This window comes from Anolis carolinensis, unplaced genomic scaffold (assembly GCF_035594765.1).
Source record: "Anolis carolinensis isolate JA03-04 unplaced genomic scaffold, rAnoCar3.1.pri scaffold_15, whole genome shotgun sequence".
In the NCBI taxonomy this organism is placed as follows: domain Eukaryota; kingdom Metazoa; phylum Chordata; class Lepidosauria; order Squamata; family Dactyloidae; genus Anolis; species Anolis carolinensis.
Genome location: NW_026943826.1, coordinates 286,165 through 301,910, shown reverse-complemented (window position 1 = coordinate 301,910; position 15,746 = coordinate 286,165). Strand labels below are relative to the sequence as shown.

The following is a 15,746-nucleotide window of genomic DNA, read 5'->3' as shown; positions in this document are numbered from 1 at the left end:
CCCCGGTTGCTGGCGGAGATGGTGGGGCCACAGACCCCTCTGTCCCCCCTCCCATTGAGCTGGCTCTTCCTTGTCTTGCAGGGCGCCGGGCCTTTATCGGAGTGGGCTTCGTGGACCGCGGGGATGCCTTCGACTTCAACGTGGCCCTGCAGGACCATTTCAAGTGAGCCGCCTTACCTTCCTTGTATTTACTCCCCTCTATGAAAGGGAGGCAGCTTTGCAAAGTCCGGGGCTTTCTTTCCCTCGCAGGTGGGTCAAGCAGCAGGGCGAGCTGGCCAGGCAGGCCCTGAACCCGGAGCAGGGCCCCAAGCTGGACCTGGGCTTCAAAGAGGGGCAGACCATCACCCTCAGCATCGCGGTGAGCATTGCGTGTTGGAAGTGGCCACCTTCTACAAGCCTCCTGGACTAGTTATTTGTTATGTATATAACTAGCTTTGCCCGGCCACGCGTTGCTATGACTTATAGGAATCCTTTGTTGCCCAGATGGAATAGCAGTGAATAGCCTTGCAATCTCAAAGCCTGGCCGTTTTCTGGAGTAGCTGGAACTTTTTGTTGCATGAACGTTGAGGCATGGATGAGGGGCTGTGCTGCCAAGTTTAGATATTCTGGGATGTGTACTTTTGTTGTTTTGACCTGGGCCGAAATTTCATTACCCTTTTATATAGATATACTAGCTGTGCCCGGCCACGCGTTGCTGTGGCAAAGTGGTGGTGGTATCGGTTAAAACTTGTTGTGGAATTTTTATTTGACGTTATTTGTATTTTTTTAAATTAATTTTATTGTCACTTATCTTTTTTATTTATTATATTTTATTATTTTGTTGTATGATTTTTAGTCATTTTGTTATAGTATTTTATTGTATTAATTATTTTAGTGTTTTTTATAATTTTTTATTGTCTTATTTGTATTTATTTTTTTAATCATTATTTTATTAACACTGGGCTGAGTGGGTTGCTAGGAGACCAAGTGGGCGGAGCTTAGCCTTCTAACTGGCAGCAATTGGATAAAAACAATTATTCCTCTCCCTCTAATTAGGAATTTATTTTTCTTTTCTTTTTTTGTTGTATATATATGTGTGTGTGTTTATGTATAAATATATATATACAATATAATTTACAATAATATGTAATAATTATAACATATTGTATATACATATAATATTCATAACATTATATTGTAATACAATATAATACTAATAATACAATATAATAATATTAATTATATATCATATTTTACATGTAATATTACTAATAATATTACAATATATTGTGCTATGCTAATAATATAATATATTGTATGTACATACAACTTGTAAGCCGCTCTGAGTCCCCTTCGGGGTGAGAAGAGCGGGATATAAATGTAGCAAATAAATAAATAAATAGTTGTTGTTTGAGGGGGGGGTTGCACTACAAATAAGATATGTGCAGTGTGCATAGGAATTTGTTGTTGTTGTTGTTTTTTCCAAATGATAATTCGGCCCCTCAACAATCTGAGGGACCATGAACCGGCCCTCCACTTAAAAAGTTTGAGGACCCCTGCTCTAGCGTATACGATTCAAAACCTACACTTCTTAACTGGACTTCCAAAGCCACTTTAAAACCTTCCTGAGCTCACTGCCAGAGCCAACTCAATTAACTGCTCCCAGCTAACTGAAAAAGAATGTTCAGTCAATTCTCTTAACTGCCACTTTGGCTCCACCCATCTCTTTTTTTTGTATAATACTTTTTATTGATGCTTTTAAGTTACATAGGAGGCCCTATAGGAAAGTTGGGAAAGGATCGTCCGAGGGAGGGAGGTTAACCTACGACTAGGGAAGGGGGGGGAATGGGTGCTGGGTGAGGGGGGGAGTGGGGAAAGGGTAGGTCCCTAAGGTATGTAGTTTGAAGGAAAGGGGGGAGAGGAGGGGTAAACTAATGGTTGGGGTATATTAGGGGGGGGTGGTTGACTTCCTTTCTTCTTTCTTCCAGTTTTCTGGTTTCTCTTACGTATAGTTTTCCTTTAGATAATCTTCTAGATCCGTCCAGTCAGTTTTCTTCATTCTATTATCTGTATTTTCTTTAACTAAAAAGGTTAATCTGTCCATGTCTTTTATCTCTACAATTTTATCTATCCACAGATCTTTTGTAGGTGGAGAATCTGATTTCCAATATTTGGCGATTATGATTCTCGCTGCAGTTATAAAATAAGTGAAAAGTTTATCTTTGTTTGTGTCCAATTTTTCTTTTGGATCTACAAGGCCTAATAGGAAGATTTCTGGCTTCAGCTCCAAATTTAATTTTAAGATTTTATTACATTCTTTTTGTATTACCTTCCAATAACTAGTTACTTTTTTGCAATTCCACCACATATGGAAATAGGAACCGACTTGTTCTTTACATCTCCAGCAGTTATTATTTGCATTTTTCCACATTAAACCTATTTTTTTTGGAGTCAGATACCATCTGTGAATTACTTTTAACCAATTTTCTTTAAGATCTGTTGCATATGTGTATTTCATTTTTTTGTCCAGATTTCTTCCCATTCATGTAATTTTATTGATCTACCTATGTTTTGGGCCCATTTTGTCATTGAGTTAGTAATCTCTGCGTCTGCCGTTTCCCATTCTAATAATTTTTTATATATTATTGATACTACTTTGTTCTTTCTTTGGGTCACAATATCCCAAAAACCATTATCCATTGTAAAGCCTATCTTTATATCATTTTTAAAAGCTTCTTTAATTTGCAAATATTGGAACCATGAAACGTTTTTATTAATTTGTTGTATTTCACTCAACTCCTTAATTTGAGGGGATTTTTGAATTAGACTGTCTTTCTTTAGGATCTCCTTGTAAGTCGGCCACTCTGTCCACCCTAGCAGCCTTCTCTGATTGGCTTCTAAGGGGGAAAGCCACAGTGGTGTTTTTGTGTATAGATAGTTTTTATATTTGTCCCAGCCACCAGATCTACTCACCCGACAGGGCTGGGAAAAGGCTATAGCAGCAACTTGGATTAATTGGGGACCACAATGACGTCCGCAGCCTCTCCCCTTCCCCCTTTTGTCTTGCAGAACGTGAAGCGGAAGGAGGGCCCCTCGGGGAGCAGGACGCACTCGGGCCCCCCCGGCTTGCTGCCCCCCCCTCCGGGGGCCAAGGCCGGGCCCCTCCCCGCCCCCCTCCCGCCTCCTTTCAGCTCCTCTGAAGCACTGCCTTCCGCAGGGGCCTCCCAAACAGGTAAGTCTTAGAGAGCCTTCAAGGGGTCCAAGGGGGGGGCGGGCTGTGGCGCAGCTGGTTAATAGCCAGCTGCAATAAATAACTATGACTGAGAGGTCATGAGTTCGAAGCCAGCCCGGGTTGGATTGAGCGCCCGACCATTAAAATAGCCCTGCTCGTGGTTGACCTAAGCAACCTAAAAGAGAGACAGGGCCTTCCTTCTCGGTGGTGGCTCCCCGGCTGTGGAACTCCCTCCCCAGTGACATTCGGCAGTTCCCATCCCTTTTGGGGTTCAGAAAAAAACTGAAGACCTGGCTATGTACGCAGGCCTTTGAAGAATAAGCATGTGTTGGCTTCGACTCGGTCTGAATTACGGCTCTTGTATAAGGTCTGGTGGATGAATGGCATAAGCACTTTGCATTGCTTTTAACTTGTATATTGTATTTTATGACTATTTTATGACTGTTTTAACTGTTTTAATCGTTTTAGTTTATTGTATATCAGTTTAACGTCATCAATTGCCACTTGTAAGCCGCCCTGAGTCCCCTCGGGGGAGATGGGCGGGGTATAAATAATTGAAATAAATAAATAAATAAATAAAATCTGTCAGGTAGGAAATGTAGGTACCGCTTATGTGGGGAGGCTAATTTTAACTTAATTTACGACACCATAAAAATCGTCCAGTCCCGTGTGCATTGTGGAAGTAATCCTTCAAGGACTCAGTGTCACAGTGGAGAATGAATGTAAATAAAAAAATAAATGGGGCTTTCTCAATCCCTCGGTTGGTTTGTCCCCAGATGCGCCCTGGCCCCCGCCCTCGCTGCCTCGGAGTTCCACAGCAGACGCCGCCGCCGCTACCGACTTCTGGGGGGATTTCGCCAAGGCTTCTGGGTAAGGACACCTCTCCTTTTAAATTAAACTTTGTGTTGTCGAAGGCTTTCTTGGCCGGAATCACAGGGTTGTTGTGTGTTTTCCGGGCTATATAATAATAATAATAATAATAATAAAAACTTTATTTATACTCCGCCACCATCTCCCCAACGGGGACTCGGGGCGTCTTACATGGGGCCATGCCCAAGACAATACAATATAGCAAAATATAAAAAAAAACAACATATCACAATACAATTAAACAATACATTAAATAATCATATACACTGCAACATCTGTTGAGTAGAAAATTCTAGGTACTGCTTTATGCAGGGAGGCGAATTGAATTAATTTACGACACCTTAAAAACTGCCAGCAGCGTGCGGAAAGGAACGAGAAAGTACTCCATCAAGGACTCGGTGTCACAGTGGACAGTGAAGTGGCAGCTCCCCCTGTGGCCGGATCGAGCATAAGGCATGAAGCCGGAAGCTGGAAAATGTTAAATTGCCTCTGTGTCTGTCTATATATGTCGTATGTCTGTTGGCATTGAATGTTTGCCATATATGTGTTCATTGTAATCCACCCTGAGTCCCCTTCGTGGTGAGAAGAAAGGGCGGGATATAAATAATATAATAATAATATAATAACACTTTATTTATACCCCGCCACCATCTCCCCAACGGGGACTCGGGGCGGTTTACATGGGGCCATGCCCAAGACAATACAATATAGCAAAATATAAAACAACATATCACAATACAATTACACAATACAATAAATAATCATATACACTGCAACACAAAATCTATATATATATATATATATATATATATATATATATATATATATATATATATATATAACAGGGCGGGCCGCATGAGACACTTAATTAAAACTTGGGGTGAGAAAAGGATAAGAATATAATCACGGAGACCAGGGACATAAGATAAAAACAATCTAGAGCAGGGGTCCCCAAACTTTTTAAGCAGAGGGCCGGTCCACAATCCTTCAGACTGTTGAGGGGCCGAATTATCATTTAAAAAAAAAAAACAAATTCCTATGCATACTGCACATGTCTTATTTGTAGTGCAACAACAACAACAACAACGAAAGAATACAATATTTAAAAATGAAAACAATTTCAACCAACATAAACCTATTAGGATTTCAATGGAAAGTGTAGGCCTGCTACTGGCCAATGAGATAGTCAAGTTAATTAGGATTGTTGTTGTTGTTGTGTGCCTTCAAGTCATTTCAGACTTTGGCCGAGCCTAAAATTAATTATTTATTTACTGCATTTATTTACTACATTTATATCCCACCCTTCTCACCCCGAAGGGGACTCAGAGCAGCTGTATGTACATACAATATATTATATGATTAGCATAACACAATATTAGCATTATATATTACTATATTGAACTATACCACTATACTATTATATAATATGTAATATATAACATATAATTAATATTATTATATGGTATTATTATTAGTATTATATTGTATAACATAAGATTATTATCAATATTATATGTATATACAATATATTATATTATTAAAACTGATATAAAAATATTATATTATAAAACTGAGGGCGGGGGCCAGGTGAATGACCTTAGAGGGCCGCATCCGGCCCCCGGGCCTTAGTTTGGGGACCCCTGATCTAGAGGGTAGATGATGAGGGAGTAACAAAAGAAGTGTGTAATAGTTACTCTCCGAAAGCACATCGGAAAAGCCAGGTTTTTAAATCTGGCTGTGTTCCAGAAGCATTCTCTCCTGAGTGTACATGACTCTTCCGCTGTGCTTTCGGTGAGTAATTTCTGTTACAGTAGAGTCTCACTTATCCAACACTCACTTATCCAACGTTCTGGATTATCCAACGCATTTTTGTAGTCAATGTTTTCAATATATCGTGATATTTTGGTGCTAAATTCATAAATACAGTAATTACTATATAGCATTACTGCCTATTCAACTACTTTTTCTGCCAAATTTGTTGTCTAACCTGATGTTTTGGTGCTTAATTTGTAAAATCATAACCTAATTTGATGTGTAATAGACTTTTCCTTAATGCCTCCTTATTATCCAACATATTCGCTTATCCAAGCTTCTGCCGGCCCGTTTATGTTGGATAAGTGAGACTCTACTGTACATATTTCTGTGTTACTCCCCCCCCCCCCCCAACTTTCATGTGTCCCTGTCCACAGTGGAGTACTCCTCTGTCCCTCTCACTCCGAGTTTTTATCTTGGTGTTCATGCGGCCTGCCCTTGTTTTACTGTTTCTTTGGTTTTTTGATGTAATGTATATTATCATTTATTGTATTGCTTTTAATTGTGTTATGGTATGCTGTTTTTATATTTTATTATATTGTATTGCTCTGGGCATGGCCCCATGTTAGCCGCCCCGAGTCCCCGTTGGGGAGATGGTGGCGGGGTATAAATAAAGTTTTATTATTATTATTATTTTATTATGACACAGCAAACAAGATAGACATGCTGGATTTCATATCACAAAATCCCAAGTCGAACACTTCCCAAGTGTCTAGGACTGTGTGATGTATTTTCGGATGATGCGCGCAGATCCCAGTAGGGTGGCCTTTTGCAGTTGGCAGATCGTGATTTTGTCAATGTCTATTGTTTCCAAATGCCGGCTGAGATCTTTCGGTGTGCCCATCACCACCGGGACCACCTGCACTGGTTTCTGCTAGAGTCTTTGAATTTCAATCTTGAGGTCCTGAGAGCGGCTGAGTTTTTCCTGTTGTTTTTCGTCAATGCGACTGTCACCTGGGATTGCGACATCAATGATCCAAACCTTTTTCTTTTCCACAACTGTGATGTCTGGGGTGTTGTGTTCCAGAACTTTGTCAGTCTGGATTCGGAAGTCCCACAGTATCTTTGCGTGCTCATTTTCCAAGACTTTTGCAGGTTTGTGATCCCACCAGTTCTTTCCTGCTGGGAGGTGGGACTTGAGGCATAAGTTCCAATGAATCATTTGGGCCACATAGTTGTGCCTCTGTTTGTAGTCTGTCTGTCTGCGATTTTCTTACAGCAGCTGAGGATATGATCCATGGTTTCATCGGTTTCCTTGCACAGTCTGCATTTTGGGTCATCAGCTGATTTTTCGATCTTGGCCTGAATGTCCTTTGTCCAGATGTCTTGCTCCTGGGCTGCAAGGATCAGGCCTTCTGTCTCCTTCTTCAGGGTCCCATTCGTGAGCCAGAGCCAGATCTTCTCCTTATCAGCTTTTCCTTCAGTTTTGTCAAGGAACTTTCCATGCAATGTTTTGTTGTGCCAGCTGTCAGCTCTAGTTTGTAGTGCGGTTTTCTTGTACTGGTTTTTTGTCTGCTGTGTTTTGAGGAGTTTCTGGTTTTTGACTTCAATCAAAGCAGGTTCTTCACTTTGCTTGACATCTTCTGCCAGGGCATGTTCTTCTTCTTTGACGGCTTGCTTTACTTGTAGGAGTCCTCTGCCCCCTGATCTTCTAGGCAGATATAGCCGGTCAACATCACTGCGAGGGTGCCGTGAATGATGAATGGTCATGAGTTTTCTTGTTTTCCTGTCCAAAATGGAACTTTCCATGCAATGTTTTGTTGTGCCGGCTGTCAGCTCTAGTTTGTAGTGCGGTTTTCTTGTACTGGTTTTTGTCTGCTGTACTTTGAGGATTTTCTGATTTTTGACATCAATCAAAGCAGGTTCTTTATTATTATTATTATTATTATTATTATTATTATTATTATTATTATTGACACAACGATGTTGTATGACACAGCAAACAAGATAGACATGCTGGATTTCGTTTCACAAAACCACAAGTCGAACACTTCCCAAGTGTCTAGGACTGTGTGATGTATTTTCGGATGATGCGTGCAGATCCCAGCAGGGTGGCCTTTTGCAGTTGGCAGATTGTAATTTTGTCAATGTCTATTGTTTCCAAATGCCGGCTGAGATCTTTTGGCACGGCACCCAGTGTGCCCATCACCACCGGGACCACCTGCACTGGTTTCTGCCAGAGTCTTTGCAGTTCCATCTTGAGGTCCTGAGAGCGGCTGAGTTTTTCCTGTTGTTTTTTGTCAATGCGACTGTCACCTGGGATGACTGAGGGCTGTGCTGGCGGTAGTGTAACTACCGGTAGGTCCAACCAAGCCAGAGAGGCCTCAGCTGAGGAGCAGAACTAAGAGCACCTAACCCATTAGCATTATGGAGAATCAAACCCAAACGAAGTCTATACTGGCTCGGTCGTCGCCCAGGATAAAAAGGACCGCGGTGGATGCTGCTGATTCTGGACATCCATCGACAAGTGGGCTACGGAATCATCAAAACCCAAATGAACAGTCACAGAAGCGGCAAAAATATACAATGCCAGAAAACTGCACAATTATTATTATTATTATTATTATTATTATTGACACAACGACATTGTATGACACAGCAAACAAGATAGATATGCTGGATTTCATATCACAAAATCACAAGTCGAACACTTCCCAAGTGTCTAGGACTGTGTGATGTTATTATTATTATTATTATTATTATTATTATTGTTATTATTATGGGTCCATGAAGAAATGTGGATTACGGTACAAGACGTCCCTTTGCAAATAAACCTTAATGGAAGTTCTGGTTTTGTTTGGGGGAAAATATGTGACACCTCTCTCTCTCTCTCTCTCTCTCTGTGTGTCTAGATCTGCCTGCGGCCAGGGCGCTGCTCCTCCTCCTCCGGACTCCGACTGGGTCCAGTTCTGAGCCTGGTGCTCGTCCGCTTTCTCGTCCTTCTCTTCCCGGTTTGGACCCAAGAGGCGGAAGAAGAGCTGCTGCGTGGCCTGATCTCTGGGCATTTGGTGCCTTCTCCCACCCGCCACCCCTTCCCTGACCAAAGAGCCTTGCTGTGTGGGTTGCCTGGGCCCATCCGCCTGCCAGTAAACAGCGGAACGGTGGGTCTTTCTCTGCCCCATTCCTGGTGACGGACGCCTGAGTTGTGCCTTTTCCTTCCCAAGACAAAGTGCCTCCTCTCCCCTGCTTTTGGGGATGCCTTCTCATAATAATAATAATAATAATAATAATAATAATAATAATAATAATAATAATAAATATTGGGTTTTTGTATGTCTTTCGGGCTGTGTGGCCATGTTCCAGAAGCATTCTCTCCTGACGTTTCGCCCACATCTATGGCAGGCATCCTCAGAGGTTGTGAGGTTCTGAGGATGCCTGCCATAGATGTGGGCGAAACGTCAGGAGAGAATGCTTCTGGAACATGGCCACACAGCCCGAAAGACATACAACAACCCTGTGATCCCGGCCATGAAAGCCTTCGACAATAATTAATATTACTATAATAATATAATATATTGATATAAAATATTCATGTTATTGTTATTACTATAATAATAATATTTGATAATAATATTAATTATCAAATATTAATATTGATAATAATAACAATATTTTATTATCATTAATAGTAATATTTTATATCTATTAACATTAATATTAATTATCAAATATTAATATTGATAATATAATGAATATTATTATATTAATATTGATAATAATAAATATTATTAATGTATTAATATGGATATAATTATTATATTATTAATATAATAATACTTTATTTGTACCCTGCCCCATCTCCCCAAGAGACTCGGGGCGGCTCACAAAACAAATACGGTAAATACAGTCGAATACATACATCTAAAATAAAGAATAATGCATCAAATAAATATAAACAAGATAAACCAAAACATAATAATAATAATAAGATGAATATTATTATATTAATATTGATGATAATGTTAATTATTATCAAATGTTATTAATATTAATAACAATATAATGAATATTATATTAATATTAATAATATAATAATACTTTATTTGTAAACCGCCCCAGCTCCCCAAGGGACTCGGGGTGGCTCACAAAACAAATAAATAAATACAGTCGAATACATAAATCTAAAATAAACAAAGAATAATGAATCAAATCAATATATAAATACAAACAAGATAAACCAAAATATAAATGAGCAGCAGCAATAATACAAATTGTTAATTCTTTGCACACTCCCTTGCTGCTGTGCCTTACCAAAGCGCTGGAAAAAAAATTATATATATATATATATTGTTATATATACGTTTTATCTATAGATATAGATATATATCTAGTGAACAGGGTGACTCCTCCTTTGCCTTTTGTACTTGGATTAAAAGCAACTCTTGCAAAAGTCCTTGCTGTGTGCTGATTGGGCCGCCAGAGAAGGGGCGGGGCCTCAAGGGGCGGGGCCGAGGGCGCCATAGCAACCGCGTCAGAGGCGCAGCGGAGGACACCAGCCCGCTCTCTTCGCGGCGAGTGAGGGAAGTGGTTCTGCGCATGCGTGAGTTAGATACAAGCCTCGCTGGGCTCCTTCAGGGTCTTTGTTGGGGAGGCTGGGGGCTTTGGGGGTGGGGCCTACTCGGTTTAGCCCCGCCCATCCTCGCCCCTCCGGGTGTTCTGGGGAGTGGCGGCCAAGACGATTTGGGGGCGGGGCCTCTTCAATAGGGGCGGGGTTTAACTCCACTGCGCCCCGCCCCTCCTGATCCTAAGGTGGCGAAGGAAGGAGGAGACGCGGGGGGGGCGGGGCCTCCTGTTCTGGGGGCGGGGCGAGCCTAATTTCCGCCAAATCCACTCTGGTCCTCTGAGGTGGTGAAACAGGGAGGTGTGGCGGGGGCGGAGCCTCATGCACAGGGGCGGGGTTTAGTCTCGCCCCGCCCAGTCCTTCCTCCTGGTCCTCTGGAGCGGCGAGGGCAGCCGATAGAGGGGGGTGGGGCCTCCTTGGCCGGGGGCGTGGTTTATAATCGCCACGCCCAATCCCCCTTCCCGGTCCTCTGCAGGACTTGGAGTCAGGGGCGGGACGATGTTTAGCCCCGCCCAATCTCTACTCCCCCCGCCCCAAGGAGAGAAAGCGGGGGCGGGGCCTCTTCTGGGGGAGGGGCGAATGTGAGGCGGCAGAAAAAGCGGGGCGGGGCCTCCTTAACAAGCCCCGCCCAGTCTCTACCCCCATGGAGCGAAAGCGGGGCGGGGCCATTTGTATTGGGGCGGGGCTTAGCTTCCTCTGTCCTGGTCCTGACACGGCGAGGGCGGGAGGAGGAGTAAGGGGCGGGGCCTCCTGTTCTGGGGGTGGGGCGAACCAAAGCTGGGCAGGCCCAGCCCGTCCTGGTCTTCTGAGGCGGCAGAAGAAACGGGGCGGGGCCTCCTGAACTGGAGGCGGAGCAAGGCTAAACCCCGCCTCCTGACACACTGAGGCGCTGAAGTCAGGCAAGGAAGCGGAGGCGGGGCCTCCTGTGCTGGGTCCTTTAAGGCGAGAGGTAGGGGCGGAGCCTGAGAGGGGGCGGGGGGGCGGCTAAGCCACGCCCAGTCTCTACCCTCATGGACAGGGCTCTCCGACGAGAGAAAGCGGGGGCGGGGCCTTTTGTATTGGGGCGTGGCCTTTTGTATTGGGGCGGGGCTTAGCTTCGTCCGTCCTCTTGGTCCTGAGACGGCGAGGGCGGGAGGAGGAGCAGGGGCGGGGCCTCCTGTCCCAGGGGTGGGGCGAACCAAAGCCCCGCCCAGTCCGTCTTAGTCCTCTGAGGCGTCGCAGCAAAATCGGGGCGTGGCCTCCTGAGCTGGAGGCGGGGCAAGGCTAAACCCCGCCTCCTGATCCTCTGAAGCGCTGAAGTCAGGCAAGGCAGCGGGGGCGGGGCTTCCTGTGCTGGTCCTTTAAGGCGAGAGGCAGGGGCGGAGCCTGGTAGGGGGCGGGGCGAGGCTAAACCCGCCCAGTCTCTACCCTCATGGACAGGGCTCTCCGAGGAGAGAAAGCGGGGGGCGGGGCCTTTCGTATTGGGGCGGGGCTTAACTTCGTTCGTCCTGGTCCTGAGACGGCGAGGGCGGGAGGAGGAGTAAGGGGCGGGGCCTCCTTTTCTGGGGGTGGGGTGAAACAAGGCCCCGCCCAGTCCGTCTTAGTCCTCTGAGGCGTCGCAGCAAAAGCAGGGCGTGGCCTCCTGAGCTGGAGGCGGGGCAAGGCTAAACCCCGCCTCCTGATCCTCAGGCGCTGAAGTCAGGCAAGGAAGCGGGGGCGGGGCCTCCTGTGCTGGGTCCTTTAAGGCGCGATGCAGGGGCGGAGCCTGAGAGGGGGCGGGGCGAGTCTAAGCCCCGCCCATGGACAGAGCCCTCCGAGGAGAGGAAGCGGGGGCGTGGCCTTTTGTATTGGGGCGGGGCTTAGCTTCGTCCGTCCTCCTGGTCCTGAGACGGGCGGGAAGAGGAATAGGGGGCGGGGCCTCGTTCTGGAGGTGGGGCGAAACAAAGCCCCGCCCAGTCCGTCTTCGTCCTCTGAGGCGTCGAAGGCAGCAAAAGCGGGGCGTGGCCTCTTGAGCTGGGGGCGGGGCACTCTCCCCACTTTTGAGGCGGGAAAGCAAACGAGGGCGGGGCCTCTTGGGCTGTGGGCGGGGCCTATCCTGTGAGGCGGGAGGAGAAGCGGCGGCGAGGCGCCCGGATGAGCGTGCCCTCGGAGCCCTCGCTGGAGGCCGCGGTGCAGGTGAGGGAAGGCCGGGCCGAGGATGGATGGGATTCCGGGCTTAGGGCGCTCATCCGGGCTGGCTGCCCGTCTGGAGGCGCCGGGCGGGAGAGAGGCACGCTGAGGAGACCACACAGACACAGAGAAAGAGGCATTTCATATTGTTGTTGTTATTATTGTTGTTGTTGTTGTTGTTATTTGCCCGTTATTTGCCTTGAAGAGAGGTAGAGAATGTTACCATGGGGGTGCTTTCACTCAGAGTGGCTTACAAGTTATATGTGCATACAAAATATTATGAGGTAATATTGTACTAGACCACTGTACATTATTAGTAATATTACATGTAATATATTACTGTATTATTAGTAATATTACATGTAATATATTATATGCAATATTAATTGTATATTATTTTTAGTATTATATTGTATTTGCTTTGCTTTGATATTGTGATCAATATATTATGTACGTACAATCTATTATAGTATGTACAGTAGAGTCTCACTTATCCAACACTCGCTTATCCAACGTTCTGGATTATCCAACGCATTTTTGTAGTCAATGTTTTCAATCTATCGTGATATTTTGGTGCTAAATTCATAAATACAGTAGAGTCTCACTTATCCAACACTCGCTTATCCAACGTTCTGGATTATCCAACGCATTTTTGTAGTCAATGTTTTCAATCTATCGTGATATTTTGGTGCTAAATTCATAAATACAGTAGAGTCTCACTTATCCAACACTCGCTTATCCAACGTTCTGGATTATCCAACGCATTTTTGTAGTCCATGTTTTCAATATATCGTGATATTTTGGTGCTAAATTCATAAATACAGTAATTGCAACATAACATTACTGCGTATTGAACTACGTTTTCTGTCAAATTTGTTGTAAAACATGATGTTTTGGTGCTTAATTTGTAAAATCATAACCTAATTTGATGCTTCATAGGCTTTTCCTTAATGCCTCCTTATTATCCAACATATTTGCTTATCCAACATTCCGCCGGCCCGTTTATGTTGGATAAGTGAGACTCTACTGTACATACAAAATATTATTAGCATAGCACAATATTAGTATCCTATATTACTATATTGTACTATGCCACTGTACTGCAATCTTATTAGCAACATGGCATGTAATACATATAAGTATTGTGTTATTATTAGTATTATATTGTATTACAATATTATGATCCATATATTATGTACATACAATATATTATAATATTAGCAAAGCACAATATTGGCATTGTATATTACTATAATTGTACTAGACCACTATAATGTAATATTATTAGTAATATTATATGTAATATATAAATACAGTAGAGTCTCACTTAGCCAACACTCGCTTATACAACAATCTGGATTATCCAATGCATTTTTGTAGTCAATGTTTTCAATACATCGTGATATTTTGGTGCTAAATTCGTAAATACAGTAATTACTACATAGCATTACTGCGTATTGAACTACTTTTTATGTCAAATTTGTTGTATAACATGATGTTTTGGTGCTTAATTTGTAAAATCATAACCTATTTTGATGTTTAATAGGCTTTTCCTTAATCCCTCCTCCTTATCCAAGATATTCGCTTATCCAATGTTCTGCCAGCCCGTTTATGTTGGATAAGTGAGACTCTACTGTATATTTATAATCTTACATTATCTGCTTAGAACTGGATTATCTGAGGCCCCTTCTTCACAGCTGTATAAAAGGCACACTGAAGTGGATTATATAGCAGTGTGGAGTTAAGATAATCCAGTTCAAAGCAGATAATATAAGATTATAAATGGGTTATATAGCTGTGTGGAAGGGCCTTGAGTCTACACTGCCATATAATCCAGTGCAAATTAGATAATCTGTGGAAGAGGCCTAAGTGAGGCCTAACTCTCTGTCCCCTGGGCTGAGTGGGTTGCTAGGAACCCAAGTGGGCGGAGCTTAGCCTTCTAACTGGCACCAATTGGATAAAAGCAATTATTCCTCTCTCTCTAATGAGGACCTTATTTTTCTATTCTTTTTGTTGTATCAACCTAGAGCCGTGGATGATGGGTTGTGTCGTCAAATTTCGAGGTTGGGGGGGCCTGTAGTTTTGTTGTTTTGTGGGTCACCGTGATGCCATCTCTCTCATATATATATATATATATATATATATATATATATATATATATATAACTACATTATTATTATAGATTGTTGTTGTTATTATTTGTCCCTTATTTGACTCAAGCTGAAAGGACAGTTGGGGAATACATTTGTTTTCATTCGACAATAACAGTTGTTGTTGTTGTTGTTGTGTTGTTGTTGTTTGTCCCTGCTTGCAGGCGCTGGAGCGCAGCCTCCTTGGGGCCCCCGGCCAGGGCTGGTAGCCATCCTGCTTGGCGGCCCGGATCCGTGAGATCCTCACCCAGAGCCTCTGCGGAGAGCCAGGTGGGGCTTGTCGTCCTTGTGGTCCACCTAGAAGTGCCTTCCGTGGGCTGCGGCCTCCTTATGCCTCTCTCTCTCTCTCTCCGCAGCCCTCCCTCCGGACGCGATGGCGGCCCCCTCCTCTCCGTCCTCGCTGCTGTCCGTCCAGGAAGAGAACCACCTCCTGCAGCAGGAGCTCTCCCGCCTGGAGGACCTCCTGGCCCAGAGTCGGGCCGAGCGCGACGAGCTGGCCATCAAGTACAACGCCATCAGCGAGCGGGTCAGAGCCTCCCACTCTCTTCCCATCCTTCCCTAGAATCATGATCGTTATAAATGTGTTGTCGAAGGCTTTCATGGCCGGGATCACAGGGTTGTTGTATGTGAAAAAGATCTTGGAGTCCTCGTGGACAACAAGTTAAACATGAGCTAGTGAGGTCTCTTCCAACTCTACTATTCTATGATTCTATGTCTTTCGGGCTGTATGGCCATGTTGGGCCGGGCTGTGGCGCAGCTGGCTAGTAACCAGCTGCAATAAATCACTATGAGTTCGAAGCCCGGGTCAGGTTAAGCCCCCGACCATTAAATAGCCCGGCTTGCTGTTGACCTATACAGCCCCGAAAGACAGTTGCATCCGTCAAGTAGGGAAATTTAAGTACGCTTTATGCGGGAGGCTAATTTAACTAATTTACAACATCATAAAACTGCCAGCAAAACACAAGGAAAGGAATGAGGAAGTACAGCCACTAGT

The 15,746-nt window shown here is 44.0% G+C and overlaps 2 protein-coding genes across 6 annotated transcripts in view; both read left to right on the top strand.

Annotated features, from left to right (window-relative positions):
- Positions 1–81: 81 nt before the first annotated feature.
- Positions 82–10,286, top strand: necap2 (NECAP endocytosis associated 2; the record flags this gene model as incomplete). The annotated part of the gene is given in 5 exon segments (XM_062965655.1): positions 82–163; positions 250–358; positions 3,049–3,211; positions 3,988–4,081; positions 8,746–10,286. Coding segments are annotated over 5 exon segments (509 nt in total), but the record flags the coding sequence as incomplete, so codon positions are not given.
- A 75-nt stretch (positions 10,287–10,361) lies between these two features.
- The window catches only part of crocc (ciliary rootlet coiled-coil, rootletin), a 55,066-nt gene continuing 49,681 nt past the window's right edge, over positions 10,362–15,746 (top strand). For 2 of the 5 annotated variants that reach the window (XM_062965631.1, XM_062965636.1), the window contains exons 1-2: positions 10,415–10,433; positions 15,109–15,278. In XM_062965631.1, coding sequence (XP_062821701.1) covers positions 10,430–10,433; positions 15,109–15,278 — 174 coding nt within the window. In that variant the 5' untranslated portion in view covers positions 10,415–10,429. Of the gene's footprint in view, positions 10,434–12,459; positions 12,609–14,916; positions 15,023–15,108; positions 15,279–15,746 lie in introns of those variants that run through there. The other 3 variants (XM_062965634.1, XM_062965633.1, XM_062965635.1) reach the window with 3 other exon arrangements.